The following is a 19,770-nucleotide window of genomic DNA, read 5'->3' on the forward strand; positions in this document are numbered from 1 at the left end:
AGATGTATTTTAACGGCAACATTATTGTAGGGATTTATGCAGGCCAGTGTATGGTCTGATTTGCATTTTAAACACAAGCTCTGTTTTATTCTTGAGAGGACAGTGATCAGGACCAGCAGAGAGGAGTTTAGCTGGTCTGTGAAATGGTAGGTCAGAGAAGATGATTGTTTTCGCCTCCCTAGCATTGATCTGAATGAGAATAAGGAAGCTCTATTGTAGCTTACAGCTTTTCACCTGGGTCAGTGACTTTATGTTCCATTTGTGCAATGCTTAGGTTGCAGGGGGGATGCGGATGGATGTTAGGGAGCTCCAGAGCTTATACAGTCAAGGAGACTAGAAGTAGCCTCATGGAGATAATGGGCCTTCAAACTGCGGTCCTTGAGCATAAGGCTTCAGCAGGGAGCTAGTGAAGAGGACCACCCAGAGGCAGGAAGCAGGGTAGAGGCTGCCCAGGGGCTTATTACTCCAAGACAGCATAGGCGTGTTGTTCAAGAGAGAGGTCAGGGCTGCAAGCAGAAATGGGGCTGTATCTGCATGCAGGTTGGTAGACTCTGTACAAGGGTGAACTCGCTAAGGAACAAAAGCAGGGAGAGGAGACAGCTCAGGCTGCCAAAAGAACCTTAGGGTCAGTCACCTGTGGGCAGTGGCCAAAGAGGAAAATGCAGGAAGGGGAGACATGGGGAGGAGGGAAGGAAGCGAGGGCAGCCATGTGGAAGCCCAGTGGGAAACAGTAAGACCAGCGGTATCAATGCTGCACAGCCATCCAGGAGGACACGAGCTAACCTAAATAAATGCACATATACCGAGTGCAACACTTAGATGAGTCCCAGGGGAGTCATCAAGGCAGGAAGCAAAATGCAAGGGTTAAGGTTGCACAATTGGCTAAGAAAGCAAAAGCAGCAACAGAATATAAAGCTGTGTCATCTCCTGAGACTGTCACAGCTGCCCCCTGTGGGCACTGTTACCTGTCCATCATTTCATGAAGGAGAAATGCGGTTGAACAGGTCAAAGAGCTGACCTCAGGGCCTGTAACAACAAAGGAGGGTCAGGATTCCAATCCGGTGTGTCAGGCTCCGAAGCCTATTTTCTGACTAGCCTTGCCCTTAGGTGCTTTGACAGAGAGGAGGGAGAAGGGGCAGAGGGAGAGGATTCCCTAATGACAGAGGAGGCCAAACATGAGTTCGTTGTTTTCTGGTGCCAGTCAGCATGTTGTCTACTAATTTTCTTTCTATAGATACTTTTTATGTTTTAAGTAGTTGCCCTTAAGATTTTTATGGTATATTGCCTCTCAAATTATGTTGGAGTTAGGTTTTATTAGAGTGTGGTCAATCAACTAACAAGCTGTTACTAATTTAGTCATGAAAAGGTAGTTTTGACTCCCTGGAAGAGAATGGAGTTAATGCACAATGATGTGTACTCACGATAGTGGATCATTTGTCATTTCCTTCTTGTATCTGGAGCTGAACTTGTGTGCACCGTGACCTGGCTGTTGGGAAGTGAATGTCCCCTTGGTTGCATCTCTCGCTCTACTTCTGTCATTTGGTTATCCAACTCATCATTTTGCTGAGGCTGCTGTTTCTGGCAGCGGATGCCGAGCCATGGGTCCTGCTCCTAAGCTCACCCTTTGTGGAAGAAACAATGATTTCTGTGGCCGTGGAGAGGAGCAAGTGTTGCCTTAATGATCAGTCTGTGTCTGTGAACTGTCCTCTCGCATGATGTGCAGCTCGTCCTGGTGATCGTTTCCTCCCACTTGGTGACGTGACAGTTTTATTTCCAGAATCCACTGCAAGCCCAAACTCACATTTCCCCCCAAAGCACCGTGGGGTTTTATTGCCTACATTCCCTTCTTTGTTAAGCAAGGCAGAGTTAGATGGTGAGACAATCTCTGGGCAACTAATTCATTTTTCACTTGACAACCTCAAGATATGGGCCATTTTTATTGCTTCCTTTAGTCGATCAAATAAGAAAGCAGCCCCAGTGTTGTGTGGGGGTGGGGAGAGGGTATCAGGTTGCCTTTGGACAGCAAACAGGAAGAAGTATGTGACTAAAGGCACAGCCGCCCCAACAACTGCCCTCCTGTCAGACATTGTTACAGAGCATGATCATTCTAAAAAAATGAAGCGACACTGCCCCCTAGGCGACCAAGCGCAAAACTCCACTCACTGCCACTTGCTCCCCAGGGATGGAAGGCGGGAGAAATATTCTTGCCTATAAAATATTTATGTCTCTATTTTAAAAGTAATCTAATTTAACCTGGTGTTGACACCATGTCTGTTCATGTAAATGATGTAAATTAACTATGAATGGCAAAGAGCAGTACAGCTCTTCCTTTTCCTCTTCACTTCCTCACTTCACGTTCAGGAGGGAACAGTTACTTTGGGCTGTCAGCTATTTGGAAGCTCATTTACCACGGGTTAAGGGTTCTGCATCCATAATGTAAATCACTTGATTGACGGACCTTTGCCCCCAATGGCACAATCAGGTTTTTTTATTAGGGAGCTGAATTATTTTTCTTAGCAAATGGAAGTGCCCCAGGAAGTTTATGAGGTGGCTGTGGGGGAGGCAGGACTAGAAATATGCACAAAGTAACTGGTGTCATTCCTGCTTTCTCTTTGTCCACAAAGACAAAGGAGTTGATGACCCAGGAGACGTGACCTGCTTTGCAGGCAGCAATAAAGGCAGCAACTCTGAAGTGCAGTCCCTGAGCTCCTTCCAGTCGGATTCAGGTGATGACAATGGTAAGGGGGCTTCAGATTGGTTTTATGCAAGTGGGCTCTATTTTCTGACTAGGGAGCAGTGGTTGTTGGGAGTAGGGGGAAATGTTACCCAACTGGCTTTGTAGTTCACTCCATTGCGGACTTGTCACAACCAACGGAGACCCTGGTGATCTGTTTGATTTGATTCATAGAGGAACAGCCTCCTCCCAAATGATACTTTTTGGTAAATGGGGGTGATTTGTTTTTCCTAATTTGTGAATGACCTCGTCCCATTTCAGGGTTCATGCAGTCCCTCCATCGTTGACAGTTCAGGGATGAGATCAGCTCTGGTAAAAACAAGTGATATCTTTATTCTAACCATTTGGGGTGATGGGGTTTTGCAAAGCTTACTTTAGAGGAGTGCACCTCCATCCCAAATGCTGCATGTGAGTCCTTGGTTCACAATGGCATTAGCACTCCAGGCTGCTACCCCTGCCTCTGGTGAGCCTACCACTGTAGAGAAGGTGTTCAGGCTAGGCCAGGTTTTCTGAGCTGAGGCACCGGCTCTGGAGGATTGTCCTTCCTAGACGGATGGAAGGTAGACAGTCATACAAATGGATCTGCCATAGGGTAGAAAAGCAAGAATACTTTTCAAAAATCATCCACAGACAGAAGTCATCAGCCAGAGAAAGACACCCTACCTTTGTGTATTCTTTGGGTCCTTGTCCCATGTATCAGAAACTGGAAAACAATGAGATTTAGTTACATAATTACTTAACTCACAGAATTTTGCTATGATTTTCCTGAGTCTAATGCTGAGGTTATTTTTATGGAGAAGCACAAAATGAAAATAGCATTGTTCTCACCTGCCAGGTAAATTCACTAACAGGTGAGCTCTGTGACCACTGATACGTTCATGGATGTCAAAGTCTACCTTTGACCACTTCTACCCAAATTTACTCCACCTTATTGTTCCAAACCTAGCAGTCCCAGACAGTGGAGAAGCCCCCACTTATCTGCTTGCTGAAATAAGAAACTGCTTTAACATGTAAAACAGCAGTTGCCTTCTTCTAACCCTTTATAGAAACTCAAAAGCAAACCACAAGCTCTATTCACCATGGTGTATCCTTCTTTGCATAGAAGCACTCAAGAACATTTCATTCTAGACCCCAAGCAGCAGGTGCAACAATGATACCAAGTGACTTTCTCACAGATTCTGAGTGTACCGTTGAGAAAGGCCACAAACTTGCTCTGGCATGAAAATTTTGTGGATTGGTTTCAACTAAGGCAAGTGAATTAGAAACTTTCATCAAATTCTTTTGATCACCCATTTCACGAACAGCAAATATCAGGTGTAAGGCAATCCGTGTAGAACAGAGCTCCACGGTTCTCCCTCTTTGAGAGGTCAAACTCTGCCCACAGCTTGCTGGTGGTGCCTAGGTCTTTTAAAACAGTGAAGCCATCAACTCTGGAAAGGTTATCGTATGGCTCTGGAATTTGGTTCTAAGTGATATGACTAACCAACAAATAGTTGAGAGCCTTTGGGATTGCTAATGAGAAATTAGCATGATTTTGATGAGCCACTGCCTCCCTAGAGGGATTGTACTGGACCCTGAGGTGTGAATTTATGACGCAGCAATCCCTGCCGCTCATGCCTTTCCACAGAGCTGGCTTTGGCCTTGCTGCAGTTTGTCCTAGATGAGAATACCCACCAACATACTCCCTCGGGGACAGGGAGTGGGAAGGTGTGAGTGTCTGCATGATGTGCCTTGGTTATTGTGGTAGTGGTTAAAAAAGTTGATGTGCTTTGAAAATACACAACTAACCCGAAGCTGTCCTCCCCCTCTGTCTTCTTTTCCTGACCACAAGCCTCCATAGTGACTGTCATTCAGCTTGTCAACAATGTAGTTGACACTATTGAAAATGAAGGTATTTATTTTTTTTTCTTCCATACTATTTCCTTGTGCAAAGTTACCTTGCAGAAATGATCACAGCCAGCTTGCAGCAGAGAGGGCAGTAACAGGTGGAGTGAAATGAGATGCAGGATTTTTTCCTTTAGAGGAAATTTTAAAATAGCAACTGCACTATTTTTTCAATATATGTTGGACTTTTTATAAAGTTCTCGTCAAGAGAAGAGTGCCAAATGAGTATCCAAATTAATACTGAAATTCATTCAGCAAGCCCCTACTGTGAGCTGGGAATACTTAAGAAATGATTCAGATCTGCATTATTTTGGGAGTGGATTTCAACCACAACTCTTACTAGTGATTTCATAGGATAAAAGTATGGTATTGATGAGGTTCATCTTTTCAGTTCCTAAATAGCAATGAGAACACCACAAAAGGCTAAACTTAATCGTATCCCACAGGCCTTTAGAAATGGATTTTTACATCTGAAATGTTGTGTTTTGTCATTTAACCCATACCTTGAATTGTCAGTTTTACTTTCCACTTTGTGTTTAAACAGTGTCGGTCATGGACCAAGGACAGAACTACAACCGAGGTGACTTGCCGCACCCCTGCACCATGCCCCCCGTCATTGCCGCACCCCCTGCACCATGCCCCCCGTCACTCTCCCGCCATCCTAAGTTTCTTTCATCTCAATTTTTGCATGTTCCAGGTGTCTTGTACATTCAGTGCTGCAGGTATAAGCTTCACCAGCATTCCTCTCCCAGCATCACACCCTGCACATCTCCCTGCCTCCTGTGGTCCACAATGCAGTGGGTGACTCATCCCACCCCCTCTCTCAGGAAGCATGATGCCAGCCTGGTTCTGCACACAGCATGTCCATAGGAGGAGGGAGTGGCATGGGGGCCGGGATTCTAGAACTATGCTTCCTCGGCATGTCCTCCCTGGCCCTGTCACAGCTTGGCTGACAGTCTAAGCAGCCATAAATCAATCCCTATCCCAGATGCCATTGCTTTGCTCTTAGGGCCAGAGCAGCATGGCTTGTCTGGATAGACTCTTGCAAAGAGCATGTGGTTGAGCCTGGCCTCCTCAAGTCTCCTGGATGTTAAGCATTGCATGGCAGGTCTTTTCCATTCCTCTGAACCCTGCTCCCAGAGAAAAGGATATTAACTGTCATGGCTTTCCTCCCACAGCCTATCACTGGGACACCTCTGATTGGATGCCAGGAGCCCGCCTTTCAGACATAGAGGAAGTGCCCAGCTACGAGAACCAGGATGGAGGATCTGCACAGCAGAGTAGCACGCGGGAGTTGGAGAGTGATTACTACCTGGGTGGCTATGACATCGACAGTGAATACCCGCCTCCTCACGAAGAGGAGTTCATGAGTCAAGACCAGCTGCCTCCTCCCCTGCCAGCAGATTTCCCAGACCAGTACGAGGCCCTGCCACCTTCCCAGCCGGTCTCACTGGCTAGCACATTGAGCCCAGACTGCAGGAGGAGGCCCCAGTTCCATCCTAGCCAGTACCTGCCTCCTCACCCATTTCCCAACGAAACAGAGTTGGTGGGCCCACCTGCCAGCTGTGAATTCAGTACTTTTGCCATGAGCATAAACCAGGACACAGAGGCCACAGGCCCAGCAGACAGTGTATCTCTGTCCTTGCACAATTCCAGAGGCACCTCATCCTCAGATGGGTCGGCCAACTGTGGCTTTGACGATTCTGAAGTAGCCATGAGTGACTACGAGAGTGTGGGAGAGCTCAGCCTCGCCAGCCTTCACATTCCCTTTGTGGAGACTCAGCACCAAACCCAAGTGTAGAAGACCTATTCTGGTGCTTTGCCCTCTGGGTTACGGCAGAGCAGAAGAGACTGGCTAGGCTTGGGTCTCAATGGAGAGTAGCCTGTGCAACAAGGAAGAAACATGAAGAAATTTCTCATGGAAAGTCTCTGAAGTCGTACTGTCACAAGCAAGCTTGATTCCAGTTAGGTGGGGGAGATAGGCTCAGAAATTGTTTCTGAGAGGCGCCTAGAAATCCTGGCTGCAGTTGCCTGGTTTGAGGGTTTAAGACTGTTGCACCTGCTAAGTTCTTCCCTCAAGGCTTTGTGCAGTATTGTGCCCTGGAGAGCGTTATTGCCTCAGTTGTCTTTGCAGTATTAACAACCAGCAACAATCAGTGGCGTTGTTGCATGTAACTTTGAGCCATTGAAATGAATAGCAATGAGTGGTAGAGAAATGAGTCCCTTAGATGAAAGACATGGGAAAAAAATATTTGACAAACAAGAAAATGGGCTGAAGCCTTTAAAATCAACTTTTTTCTAAGCTGCCCGATTTTCAGCTATAAAATTTGTTTAACTTGTTTAGTATGCTCAGTTATTTTTGTTTGTATTAAGCATCCTCTATGATAGAGATAAGGTTTATGAGACAGATCTCAGCGAAGAGCAAGGTGAGGGCACTGGGACTTTGCTCTGTGTGTTGGCAACAAGGCTAATGTTGCTCAACATTACTAAGATTGTGATTACCTGGTTTTGTGCTTTCTGGTAAATATCCTTGGCCAACACCACAATTTTGATATAGCCGAAGAAATTGGCTTTTGTTCATATATTGTTCCCTAGGGTAAGAGATGTTGAAAAGTTGAAGCAGAATTCACAAATTCATGGGGCAGAAAACCTGATGTTTTCAAAGTTTTCAGACTGGATAATCACAGTTCTTGATAATGAAGATAAAATGCACATGTTCATTGTCCCTGTAAAGTTACATTTAAAGAAAGAAGTAGATTAGTTATTGTGTATAAATTATACCAGTGTCTGTCTGGGTGTAGGTACAGATTTTGTGCTTGCACTCATAAGGCTGCTCTGAGGAAAGCAAACATGAAGGTTTTAGGAAATGGACCATGTTGACAACCCTGCTAGGGGAGGATGGCCTCCCGATTTATCTGATCTAGGATGTTAGAGAAATACCAAATGCCATGTTTTGCTCCAATTCAGTTAACTTTGTTTTGGAACTGCCATTTATATTAACGTAAGGTAAAACTGTGTTTCACAATAGTGTTTTGTTAGAATTATCCAGAACTAAACCTCTATTTGCCAACTGGGTCGTGTTTCATCCATGTCCAAGGGTTCCCTCACTCCTGAGATGGGAGCCTTGGCCATGACTTTCCAACCCTGACAGGAGAATCATCCCACTGGAAAAACAATTTACTACTAAACTTTTTGACAAGTTTGAGTGACTCTCCTCCTTTGCTTCAATCAGATTATGGCCAATTCAGTGGCCATGGTAAGTAAATGCATATTTGCACTATATGCTTAATGAGCAAATCTCTGTATTCAGAGTTTCTGGTGACATATGGCACTTGTGTGTACATTGTACTGTCTGGAGTCTACATGTCATCCTCTCAGACTTGTTTTTAGAATTTTGTTTGATTTTTTGGTAGGAGTTGATATTTATGGAAGTTTTTTTTTCCTGTTTTATTCTCAAACTTCCTGAGTAAATGAATACGTTTCACAGGTATCCTTTCTTTTCCTGTCTCTTGGTCAGAACTGCAATGTGGTCCTGAAACAAATGAATTTTCTTAAGACTCCTTTCCTTATGTCAGAAGCACATTTGCAAAGATTATATTGAAAATAACAAACTAATGGTCTAGAATCACTGCTTTGCTTTTAATGATGCAGTGGTAAAAACCATGAAAGTAAAACCAACAATTCATTTTATTTCCCCCAGGAAATGCTAGAATGAGATTAATGCCAATGAGTCATTATCGCTTACACAGCATTTCTTGGAGGGAAAGTGGCTGACTGACACACTAATGATGGAGTAAATAGATCCTAATGCAATTGGAAAGTCAGGGAAGAAAAGTGTGTCCACCCTTTGCTCTGACCTATATAAAATACCTCTCTGCCTTCGAGATATCTTCTCCACCACCACCCCCCCCCACCCCTGGTTTTCTGCAGAGTAACTCTACAGTTAGATGTGTACTAGACAATCATGTGTTATGTTTTGACTCATCCTCTTTAAACACATGATACCTCTTTGGGTTTGCAGTCAGGGCATCATGGAAATAGTTGGGATAACAACTGATACAAAGAACTGAAAGGTCCTTAACATTCTGTTAATCCAACCCCCATATTTTATTATAAGGAAAACATGCTGAGAGAGGGAAAGAGAATTTCTCTAGCTCACATAGGAAGTAAGTAGCTGAACAAGCATTAGCCCTGTCCATCTATCCCATCTTCTTTCGCCACTGCACTACCTAGATATGGTAGCCCTTTGCTTTTCATGGGCCCTCTGTCTACCCTTCAATCTTTGGAATATGCAAGAAAAGAAATCTCGTGGAGAATATTTCCCTAGAAGGCTCATGAGCTCATGTTTCTTGACAGCCCTCTAGGAAGGATATAGTTAACAGAATTTACACTTTTTTGGGGGGATATTTACCAAAATGCTGCTTTTGCCAAATGAATGTTTCTAAAATGAGGGTGGAATGATTATTGCAGAACAGAACTCAGACCAAGCCATCAGTTGTAATGGGACTGATCATAATAGTGACTGTTAGGTACCTGTTTGGTTTTGTTTTTTCCTTCACATCAGCACTGGCTGATGTTTTTCCACTGTAGTGAAACATGTGGAAAATATTTAAGCTAATTAGCTGCTTTCGCTTTTTTCTAACATGTACATGGAAGCCATTTTCCACTACCTGTTGTTGGCACTTTACTTGCATTGCACACATTCTGGTCAGGTTGTTCCTGTTTGTCATAAATTAAGCAAGTTATGTGGCAGCAGAAAGTGAATAATGAAAGAACTTACTTCATTCCATTTGTCTTTGCTGCTGAGTTGCCTTCCATGCCAACTTTCCATGTGCCCATGTACCATCCACCCATTGATGAAATATCGTAAATGTGATGAGTAGCTTGAGTCTATGCATGTGAGGTTCACTCCAGCAAATCAGCGTGAACAACTTGAGATGGAATTTGTTCCTGGAATTACCTGGAACAACCCTTGGCAATCACCTGCATAGCCTGTGAAGGAAGAAGGAAGACTTTGTATATCCCATTGGCAGTCTCCTATTCCCTGTCTGTCCCCATCCTCCACTATGAATGCTGTCTGTGTATCCAAGTCAGGGGAACTGAAAAACAGACCATAAAACACATCACATAAGTTCTAGGAAACACTTTGAACTTATTCAGGAAGATCTATTATTCATTAGGCATGTACTGTTCAGATGATTGACCTCTTCACTCTGCTGCCTTCCCAGGACACAGACATTCTGATGTCCTTAGGTTTTATGGTTTAAAGTTTTGATTTCAACTCATGAGAGAGATGAAGAGTCATTGCTTCAGTGTCATCACTTTGGTCTGTAAGAAGGTGGTTATGTGTTTTTTGCTGGTTTGTGTCCTGCAATGTTCAACTGCACATTATCCTGATGGAAATCCGCAATATCTTTGAGCTTCTGGTTGTATAACTCTGGGGTTTAAAGTCATTATTTGTGGGTTTAGCGTCAGTTAATGTTAGCCAACTGGCTAAGAGATAGGAAAAGAATACTTCTTATGTAATAATGAAAAGCAATAAATACAAGTATGTAATAATACACAAAGGCCATAATTAGTCTCTTGCAGTGTTTAGGATGCACTAGAGGATTGCATAGACATTTGGAGTGTATCTGGACCCATTAGTATGTACAGTAGTGCCCTTTCAGCAAACAAATATCTGAATTGCTACTATTTAACAGTTTTATGAGCCCATACTACTGCATTTGGGGAGTGACAAATGTGTTTGGAAATGGAAGCAGTTCTTTTTAAGCACTGTATTGGAGAGATTGTCTTGTACATTTACCTGTTGCAAACAGGCTGGTTTGTAAAAGATGTATGTTTTGGTGTTTAAAATGTTTATAAAATTGTATATAAATGGTTTCAATTTTCCAGGCTTTTGTAGATACTTTGATGCCTATCAGGATGCTTTAATTTGGAGGGTCGAATATAATTCTAAGTCACTCATGCTGTTGGTCTGCAAATCTTTGAGGTAGCCACACATGCACAAAATAATTTAGGTTTTAAAATGATATTTTTTCATCATTTCAAAATGTACTGTAATTTTCTTTTGGCACTGTGTTTGTTGAACTTCATCCGTTTTCAACAAAATGTTTATGTTGACATTTTTAAATACTTTTTTGCCAAGTTATGAAGCACCCACTTTGTACATGATTTCAAAGTCAACATGAAGCCTGTCATTTCCTCATACTCCTGTACACTCACCTTGCACAGACATCCTGCACCAAACCTTATGCAAGGGGAAAGCGGACACTGAAAGTGCCCCTTATCCCTCCAGCAGAGATTGTTCCTGCGTAGATTGCTGTTGGCAGTATTCAGTCTTGTGGTCTTTTTCTAAAAAAAAAAAAAAAAAAAAAAAGAAAAAAAGAAAAGAAAAAAGAAAAAGAGAAAGCAACAAGAAAAAAGATAGCCAAAAAAAGCAAATCAACAGTGTACAGGTTTGTAACTGCCAGAATTTGATGGTTAAAACACGTTTTCAAGTAAAAAGAAAAGAAAATGAAACTAACAATTGTGTTGACTTTTTTTTCAGTAACATGAATTATATATTTTATGGGATGGAGTGCAGAATTTCAACACACACAATATTGAGTGATTAAGCTTGGTAATTGCAATAATAAGCATTTATACTTCCATGTCTCTCATTATAGTGGGACCCTACCAGCTCCTCTCTTGCAGTGCCTCGTGCAGAGTATGACACCTTGGAGTTACCCATACTCCTGTACTGTGACACTAGGAGCTCTTCAATCTGACCTCCGAACCACAAATACTCACCATTCTAAGTTCAGAAGGACTTTTTTTCTTACATTTCCATGTATGATAGTGAGCATGGCTTGATTCCTTTTATTTATCTTTCATTACCTGGGCTTATTCATAGGGTACCATGCAAAGGCCAGTCAAAACTCTCTAGACTGGTTAACACAAAGATTGGGGTCTGAGGCATGCCCCTCTGATCTCAAGGGGATAGTTTTGTTTTGTTTGTATGGCTTCCACCACTGCCTAGCCCAGGAAATCCTTACCTCCCAGGGAGCTGTTCATTATGGTACACATTATGTTACGTAGCCCCACATTATGTTACATAGCTACTTACTGGGAACATACTTTGTGATGGTGTGTGTTTTCCTGATGAGAACTCCCCAACTCTGCTTGTGATCCAGCTGCCTGCTGATGCATCTGGGAAGGGAGCAAACAATGGCACAGTTGGCACTTAACTTTTCTTCCCAGAACTCCAGGAACAATAAAACACAGTTAAAATATATACTGAATAGGAAGAGCCAGGTGTAAAGCAGAGCTCATGCTGATGCGTTAAAGTGGAAACAAAAATCACACAATGTTACTCTAAGATTAGGAATAACTCCAGAAGCACTGGGATGCATTCTGGCTTGCCTCCTTTTTTTGAGAAGAGGCCAGGGCCTGAGGTCTGAGCAGTGGGAAGAAAAGACACCTGGAGTAGGTCATGCACAGGCCAGGAATGGAACTCCACTGTCCCAGCTGAACCCGGATCCCAAAGCAGTGGTAACCATTTCCCAGGGAAGAGCCATCACTCACCATGCTTTTCTCCACATCGAAATCCTTGTTGACTACAGCAGCTCAGTTTGGCAGAAATCACGGCACTGCAGCCTCCTGCCAGCTTGTCCATCTACCCTGCTGTTGGAAATTGTTTGACAAGCAGTAAACAAGGAGAGCACTGATCTGTTATACTTTCCAATTCCCTGCTGTAAATACTTTTATGTTAGCTGACTTAAATCGTCAAGATACTGGGAACTGACACATGCATCCTACGCATCTAACAGTAGTGTCTCATGAGTCAATGCCAACACATCAAGTTCTCCCCCACTCCACCATAGGGTGATTAAAGGAAGAGTGGTATCTTCATATAGCTGCTTCCCAAGAAATATGTGTAGCTGAAAATTAAGCAATGATATCTGTAGCCAAATCCACAAATCCTCCTGCATTGTTATTCATTTTGAAATATGTAGCAGCTTCAATGAGAAAGGTTTCAAGAAAAGCAAGTGTTGAAATTGTTGGAAGTTCCTCAGCTTTGATCCACATACCACAGTGATGTGTTCATGAACTGAGCAATAGCAACATGTTGATATCTTTCATGTGGCCACCCTTACCAGAAAAAGAAATTTTCAAATCTCTGTATCTCAACACCAGTATGGCACCCCAGAGATGTCAATGAAGAAACAGCATTGGTCTCCTAGGGGAAGAGGAAAAAAAAATGCTGTATCATACGTCTTTGGCTGCTGTTTGTGCAGGATAAAGGGACTGGCTCCTAGCTTGGAAATGATTCACTGTAGTCAGGCCAGTATTTTCCTGTTCCCTGATTGGACCCTCAAGACCATGCTCAGGCTCAATGATTCATAAAGAGGATTTATAAGACTTAGCATAGAGCCATATACACAGCTATGCTTTATCACAATGAAAGAATACTAAGCAATATCAGCAAACAAGAAAAGGCAACAGGGGCATATTCAAAACAAACAGAAGTTTCCAAGGGCCCTTTCCCCTGGAGTCACATAGAAGGTGCTCCATCCTCCCCGACTGCCAATCGTGGCATATGTGTGAAATCTTGCCAACCAGGAAGTCACTGGAGATTATGAAGTTTGTTTGGTTTTTGTTTGTCTTTTTATTTTTTTCAGGAACTGGTTGTGGCCTCAATTTCAAACCTCTACAGGAAATCAGTGGTTTCAATGTAAGTCACAGCATTTGCACAATTTAGACATGACCAGCCCCCTCTTCAGCTTTAGAAATGGTGGGCACTCTCCCCAGAGCCAGGTTCCCCCAACACCAGTCAAGACCTGACCTTGCAAGTAGGCCTTTCAAAGATTAGCAGTCAGCTTTGGGGTGCTAACTTTTCCGTTCATGGTCTAAAACTTTCTACCAAACTTGTAGCAATTAATTATTTCTATTTTTTGCAGTGTATAGCATAGGCTTACATAGGTCTTCTCCCTTTCATGTGCTTCTGCATAGAAGGATCTCACAGTCTATGTCGTTCTGCCAATAGCATCCTAAATGAATGCAAGCTGGCCGATAAAATGGTTGGTTCCAATTAGAGCTCTGCAAAAATTCTCCTGTCTGGTCACTAATTGGGGATAATTGGCAGTTTTGGTAAGCAAAAGGTCAGTTTACCAAAATATGCAACTTGAAGCATTTGTGCCCATTTTTTAAAATATTCTTCCATTTTTCTCTCCATTCTTTCATCTTTGAAATGTGAATTATCTTTCACCCAATTATGCATTTAATAAATAGGACTGGGAACAATGTATCCATGGAACAATATCTTGGAAAAAACTGGCACAAACATTAAAATAGCCTAACAGAGCAAGAACAAGTGGTATGAAAAGATAATTTCAGAACATTTTGCAAAATGTACCTTTTAAGTTCTTTGTACCTTTTTTTTTCTTAATTCCAAAGTAATAGAAGATCATTACAAAATACAAAAAAAAGAAGACCCCAAAGATATCATAAAAATCCCTGTATGTATCTTCAATTGTAATCACCCATATTTTATCAGAACATGCACTTTCAGGCCATTTTCTATAAAGACATATATTGGGTATATGTTTTGTTAAAAGAAAGGGGGTGGTAGTTACACTTTGGGGGTCTTTGGAAAATTTTACTTCAAATAAGAAATGAGTTTTTCATGAAAGCTCTCTTGACTTTGCTGTATCTTTTCCACAATTACCTTCAATCTTCAATCAACACAAGATAACTTCTTCAAAACTAACAGAGACATGTTAAACACTTGATACTCAAATTATTATTTTAGCAGGAGTCTTTCTGTGGTCCTCCTCATTTGTCACATTTTCTTATCCATCACCCCTCATTGGTAACATGCCACAAGTTTTACCCATAACTCCAACATGCCTTTCTCAGGTTTTGGGCAATCCTGTTGCAGCTTTGCAAGATGCTCCATTTTATTGACAGTCAGGTGCATTGGGTTGGCACTAAGTTTACGAAGCCCACAGCCAGCAAGAAACAGAACAGCACGGATGCTGCAAGACTTCAGTGCTAAGCTGCAAGAGGTGTTAGAGTGGAGCCTATAGACGTAAGATTTCTCAATCTTATAACTGGAGTGGCTAAGACCATGGGAAATATGTATGATGAAATCCTAACCATCAATGTGACGATATTAGGAGGTGGGAATTAGCAGGTCCTTTATACAGAACCTCAAAGAGCTCTCTTATCCACAGTAGCATGCGAGCACCCTGACCTTAGACATCCAGGCTCCAGAACTATGAGAAATAAAATGTGGTGGATAAGCCACCCTGTCTACGGTAGTTTGTTACAGCAGCCCGAATTGTTTTATATAGATGAAATTATGTAACAGCATCCTGCATCACAAATTGCCCTGAAATTTGCTGAATTCACTTAACTCATGTCTTGGATTGACTACAACACAAGGAGACAATTTGTTCAAAGTGTTTACTTAGTACACTGACTCACAAATTACAGCATTCAAATGATAAGGCATAGTAAGTTTTCCTATCTTTTAACTAGGTTCTATTTTGCTGAATGGATTTTAATCATTTCCAGGCATCCCATCTAGTCTGGCAGCTAGAGTAACAGTTCAATTAGTAAAGATCAAAATAAATGAATAAAAAAGCATCCTTAGAGTTAAAGCTCAGATGTTCTCTGGAGTCTTTTTTTTTTTTTTTTGAGAAAGTCTTTGTAGCATTATCCAGCATCTCGAGTGTTTTGCACAGATAGGAGGCCCAGGGCTTTGATGTGGTTGCATATCCATATTAAGGCATATCATCTCTCCCATCCTCATTTTTCTTAGAGTATTAGTAATTATCTAATGAAGTCAAGGCTCTGATTAATTTTAGGAGCCACTTCTGAAGGCAGAGACTTAAAGATATGTATCATTTCTGTGACCCAGAAAGAAGCAACATTTAAGTAGGTCACAGAGGAATTCAGTGACAGGTGAGGGGATCATTATGCGGGGAAAACCAACTGGTGGGATACTTTTTCTAAATGGTAGGAAACTGACTTTGAGAGGAATGAGGGTAAAATGACCATGAGGGCAGCAACTTCAGGGACAAAACTGAAATTCACTGATGAGATTTACTGTGTAAGTAATTCACCTAACAGAAAAAAAAAAAAACACGACTTAGGATGAGCTCTGAACATAAAGGGATTTTTTTAATGCCTCAGAATATAATTAAGAATTCAAGATATATGGTAATTAGAGTAGCTGTAACCTAGAGGCATACTGCTGAATTATTCTCACAATTCTGAACAATGAGAAAATTTAATTCTCCAATTATGTGGCATAGATTTCAAATTCGGGTAATGTGAAGAGTAATGTACATACTGTTCAGTCAGCAAATTTAATTATTTCTTTTTTGATTTTCCAGTGAAAATAAGAATCAAGTGATCTAAGCTAAATCCTAGAACTGATTGTAGAAACTGAAAAGAGACTTGGAATAGACATGTGAACACTGTAATTGAATCTTATGGCTTCCGTAACAGTTACCCACGTTGCTCCGTGTGTGTCTGTGTGTGTGTGCGTGCACGCATATTTGTGTTTGGATTCCTTTGTTTAATATTAGGTATCAGGACAAAAGGAAATGAATCCATGTAGGTACGTATGTGTGCATAATAGAGTGTTCAAAATCCGTAAGAATTACACCCAGTTTTCTTCACAGAGGCTAGAAACACTTTAATTTCCAGTTAGTGCTCATGCAGTTAAATATCAAAAAGTATATTCACTTTGATGAACTCATTGCTCACACATTTGCTACAACCTACTGAACTTAGTGAATGACCCATTTCTCACATTCCTTATGCAACTATTCCCAAGCAATCCTAAGTTGCTCTTATTAATCCATCGATTGTCTTTAGCAATGTCTTTCCAGTATCTGTTGTCTAGCTCTGAACCTGTAAAACCCTTACTTTAATTGTACTATCAAGACTTTCAGGGGCCCAACCAGAGGGTATAGCTTTGGTTTCAGAGAGATAGTAATTCTTGACTCCCTCTGCTGTGGGTAGTATTATGTCCCCTTCAAAATAAATGTCAAGTCCCAGTTCCTATGAATATGAAGGTAAATTCTTTGGAAGTAGTCTCTTGGCAAATAGAGGTTAAAATGAGGTTGTAGTTGCTTGGAAAGGCATCCCATCCGAAATGATTGCTTTGATTTCAAGTGGAGGAGAGGAGCCACAGAAAGGGAGAACAGAGCGTTGAAGATGGAAGCAGACATCAAGGTCATGTGTCCCCAAGACAAGTAATACTGAGGATTATTGGCAGCAACCAGCCACTAAGAGCGGCACAGAACAAATTCTCCCTCAGAACTTCTGAAAAGGAGCAATGCTTCTAACGCCTGCATATCAAACATTGGGCTTCCAGAACTATGAGACAATATGTTTCTAATCTATACCCTTCCAGCTTGGGGCATTATATCACAGCAGCTATAGAAAATTAACACAGCTTCAGGTTTGCGACCTCATAAGGTCGCTGTACAGATTTATAAGCCATACTCCACTACCTTAGAGAACTGGGGTGTTGGCAAAATGGCATGCCGTTGCTCATTGTGCTTAGCATGGTACCGGGCACGTGCTAAGGTTCTAGTTTATCCTCAGTTTAGGAAGCTTGGAGGCAAGGAACACAAACTCAGGAGGGTGGCTGACACTGTTCTCAGGAAAATGTTTCATTGGTGCTTCTGTTTTGACTGACAAGTACCAAGAGCAATATTACACAAGCCTTCATTGGGAAAGGTAGGGAAGAACTTCACATCCAGACAATTCCTAGTTTATTTTCTAGGATGACTTCATAATATTTTGTTCATTTGCACCATCTTTCATACTTATACTCACAGTACAGGCATCATTTTACATTCTACTTTTAACTCTCTATTTCACACATTTCTCTTGCTGCTATATGTCATCAACATTAGGCTTTGATGATCTGCCTTTACAACCGAGGTGCATGATTAAACTCATGGATGACAGAGCTTCCAAGCTGGAGAGATGAGAGAAAGGGAAGACAAGGAAAAATCTTCAACTTTCTGAGTCTGAGAGAAGCTATCCACTCCTTTCCCCGGGCCTGTCCACTGAGGGCCTTGTGTTCCAGAAGGAGCTATTAGAAATGTGGATGCTACCAAGAGGCCAGGGCACAGGGCTCTGCTGGTCATAAGGAAGGAGCATTTTCCAAATCCTCATACCTGGCTCCACAGAGATGACCTCCCCAGTTTCTTCTGAGGATTTCCTTGAAGACATTGCTTTTTCTGAATGAGCACACTCTGATTTCATGTCCGCTTGGACTGGCTTATAAAGTTTGTGGTGCTCCAAGACATATTCTGTGTGCTATGCCCTTGGGTCAGTCTCAGAGGCCATGCAGAAGAACCACTCCTCCCCCAGGAGTGTCACGAGACCACTGCACTACATGTTGCTTTTATTAGCTGGGGCTCTCCAAAGAAACAGAGCCAACAGTACAAGGTACTTCAAAATGTATGTGGAAGTTGAAATAAATATTTGTCCAGTGGACATCATACACACTTATTTCACAATATGAGTTCTTGTAAACCTTTTGAAAACCCCCCTCTTCCATCTATATTATACCCATAGAGAGATTTATTTTAAAGAATTGGCTCAGACAGTTGTGAAGGCTTAGCAAGTCTGAAATCTGCTAAAGTGGACAAGTAGGTTGGGGACTCAGGGAAGAGTTGCCCTGGAAGTGTGCTAAGATCATTCTTTCCTGCTTTCAGAGGTCAGTCTTTGTTCCAAAAGGCTTTCACTGATTGAATGAAACCCACTCGTATTATAAAAAATAATCTGCTGTACTCAAAGTCAGCCAATTTAAATGTCAATCTCATCTAAAACCACCTTCAAAAATGGTATTTGACCAAATATCTGGCCAAGTTGACACACAGAGTTGATCAACACGCTCCTCCGGGGCAGAAAGCCTCTCATTAGCCTGGTGCTGGGGAGATGATCTATGTTCTTCATGTAGTTTAACTATAAAACTATACGCATTTTAACTCAGAAGAGGCAAACCAAAGTCTCCTATTCTCAACTTACTCCCAATAGACAAATGCAAATATTATTTATATTTTTAATTCATTTGAATCAAAAGCCATAGCTATGGAGAGAGCTCCTATCCACTACTTCCCACCCCATAATGCACACAATGGTTGAACTGGGTGGGACAGAAGCTAGGAGTTGAGTTCTTACACGATAGATAGGTTGAAGAAGTCATCTATGTGAGCCATCACTGCGAGCTTCTACAGTCTGTATTAGCCAGAAACCAAGAACCGGCAGCCAATCAAGCCACTCCTTTTCTGGGACACAGTCATATGACCCAGCAGCTTATTTACTTCTACATCTATGTAATACTTCGAGGAGTTTCCTTACAGTCTTTACAGTACATTTGTAACTTCTGTATATCCATACATATATGGACATACATGTATGTATATATACTGATAACTATATATATATATAAACATGTATTTGAAATTCATTCCACAAATATGGTAACTGATTATAGGCAATGGTTTCTGATTATAGGCATTATTCTAAAAAATGCTTTTTTCATTTTTTTCATGACAAGCACATTTTTAGTAGCAGCAATACATTTCACTATATGGAAGGACCCCAATTTATTATCCCCTTGTTGATAAACATTTTATATTGATTTCCAATTTGAGATTATCAAACAATACAGCAATGATGTCGCTGACCATGTTTCACAATCCTGTCCAAGTGTATTTTCTGGTAAAGATCTAACAGTGAAATTATACGATAAAAGGATACATTCATCTTAAATATCGCCCAGGATTTTCAAATTAGTAGGTACTTAAGATGTGCTTGTTGAGTTGATATGAAAAGACAGAATTCTAAAGCCAATACTGCAGAAGAGGAGAGAGGAGAAATGAAAGGACTATGAGCAAGGCAAAATTAACAAAATAGTGACAATATTTTTATCCCAATTTGCATTTTGTTAAATGGGTACATGTTCATTGGTGCTTCACTGGACTGAAAATTGTGCAAAAGTAAGTTCCACAAAGGTCAAGCTCTGTTTGTTCAGTAAAATAACCCAAGATCCTAAAACAGAGCAAAAAGTAAAGATGGTACTGGATAAAACTTGGATGAATGAGAACATGAAAACCAGGACTCACTGAGTTTCA

General features: G+C 41.6%; 1 protein-coding gene across 1 annotated transcript in view; it reads left to right on the plus strand.

Moving 5' to 3' along the window:
- Positions 1 to 8,122, plus strand: part of LOC101522123 (protocadherin Fat 3) — a 123,796-nt gene extending 115,674 nt beyond the window's left edge. The window contains exons 21-24 of the mRNA XM_036493716.2: positions 2,625 to 2,738; positions 4,566 to 4,625; positions 5,163 to 5,198; positions 5,797 to 8,122. Coding sequence (XP_036349609.2) covers positions 2,625 to 2,738; positions 4,566 to 4,625; positions 5,163 to 5,198; positions 5,797 to 6,419 — 833 coding nt within the window. The 3' untranslated portion in view covers positions 6,420 to 8,122. The remainder of the gene's footprint in view (positions 1 to 2,624; positions 2,739 to 4,565; positions 4,626 to 5,162; positions 5,199 to 5,796) is intronic.
- The last annotated feature ends 11,648 nt before the right edge of the window (positions 8,123 to 19,770 follow it).

The sequence above is a fragment of the Ochotona princeps genome, chromosome 4, assembly GCF_030435755.1.
Source record: "Ochotona princeps isolate mOchPri1 chromosome 4, mOchPri1.hap1, whole genome shotgun sequence".
In the NCBI taxonomy this organism is placed as follows: Eukaryota; Metazoa; Chordata; class Mammalia; order Lagomorpha; family Ochotonidae; genus Ochotona; species Ochotona princeps.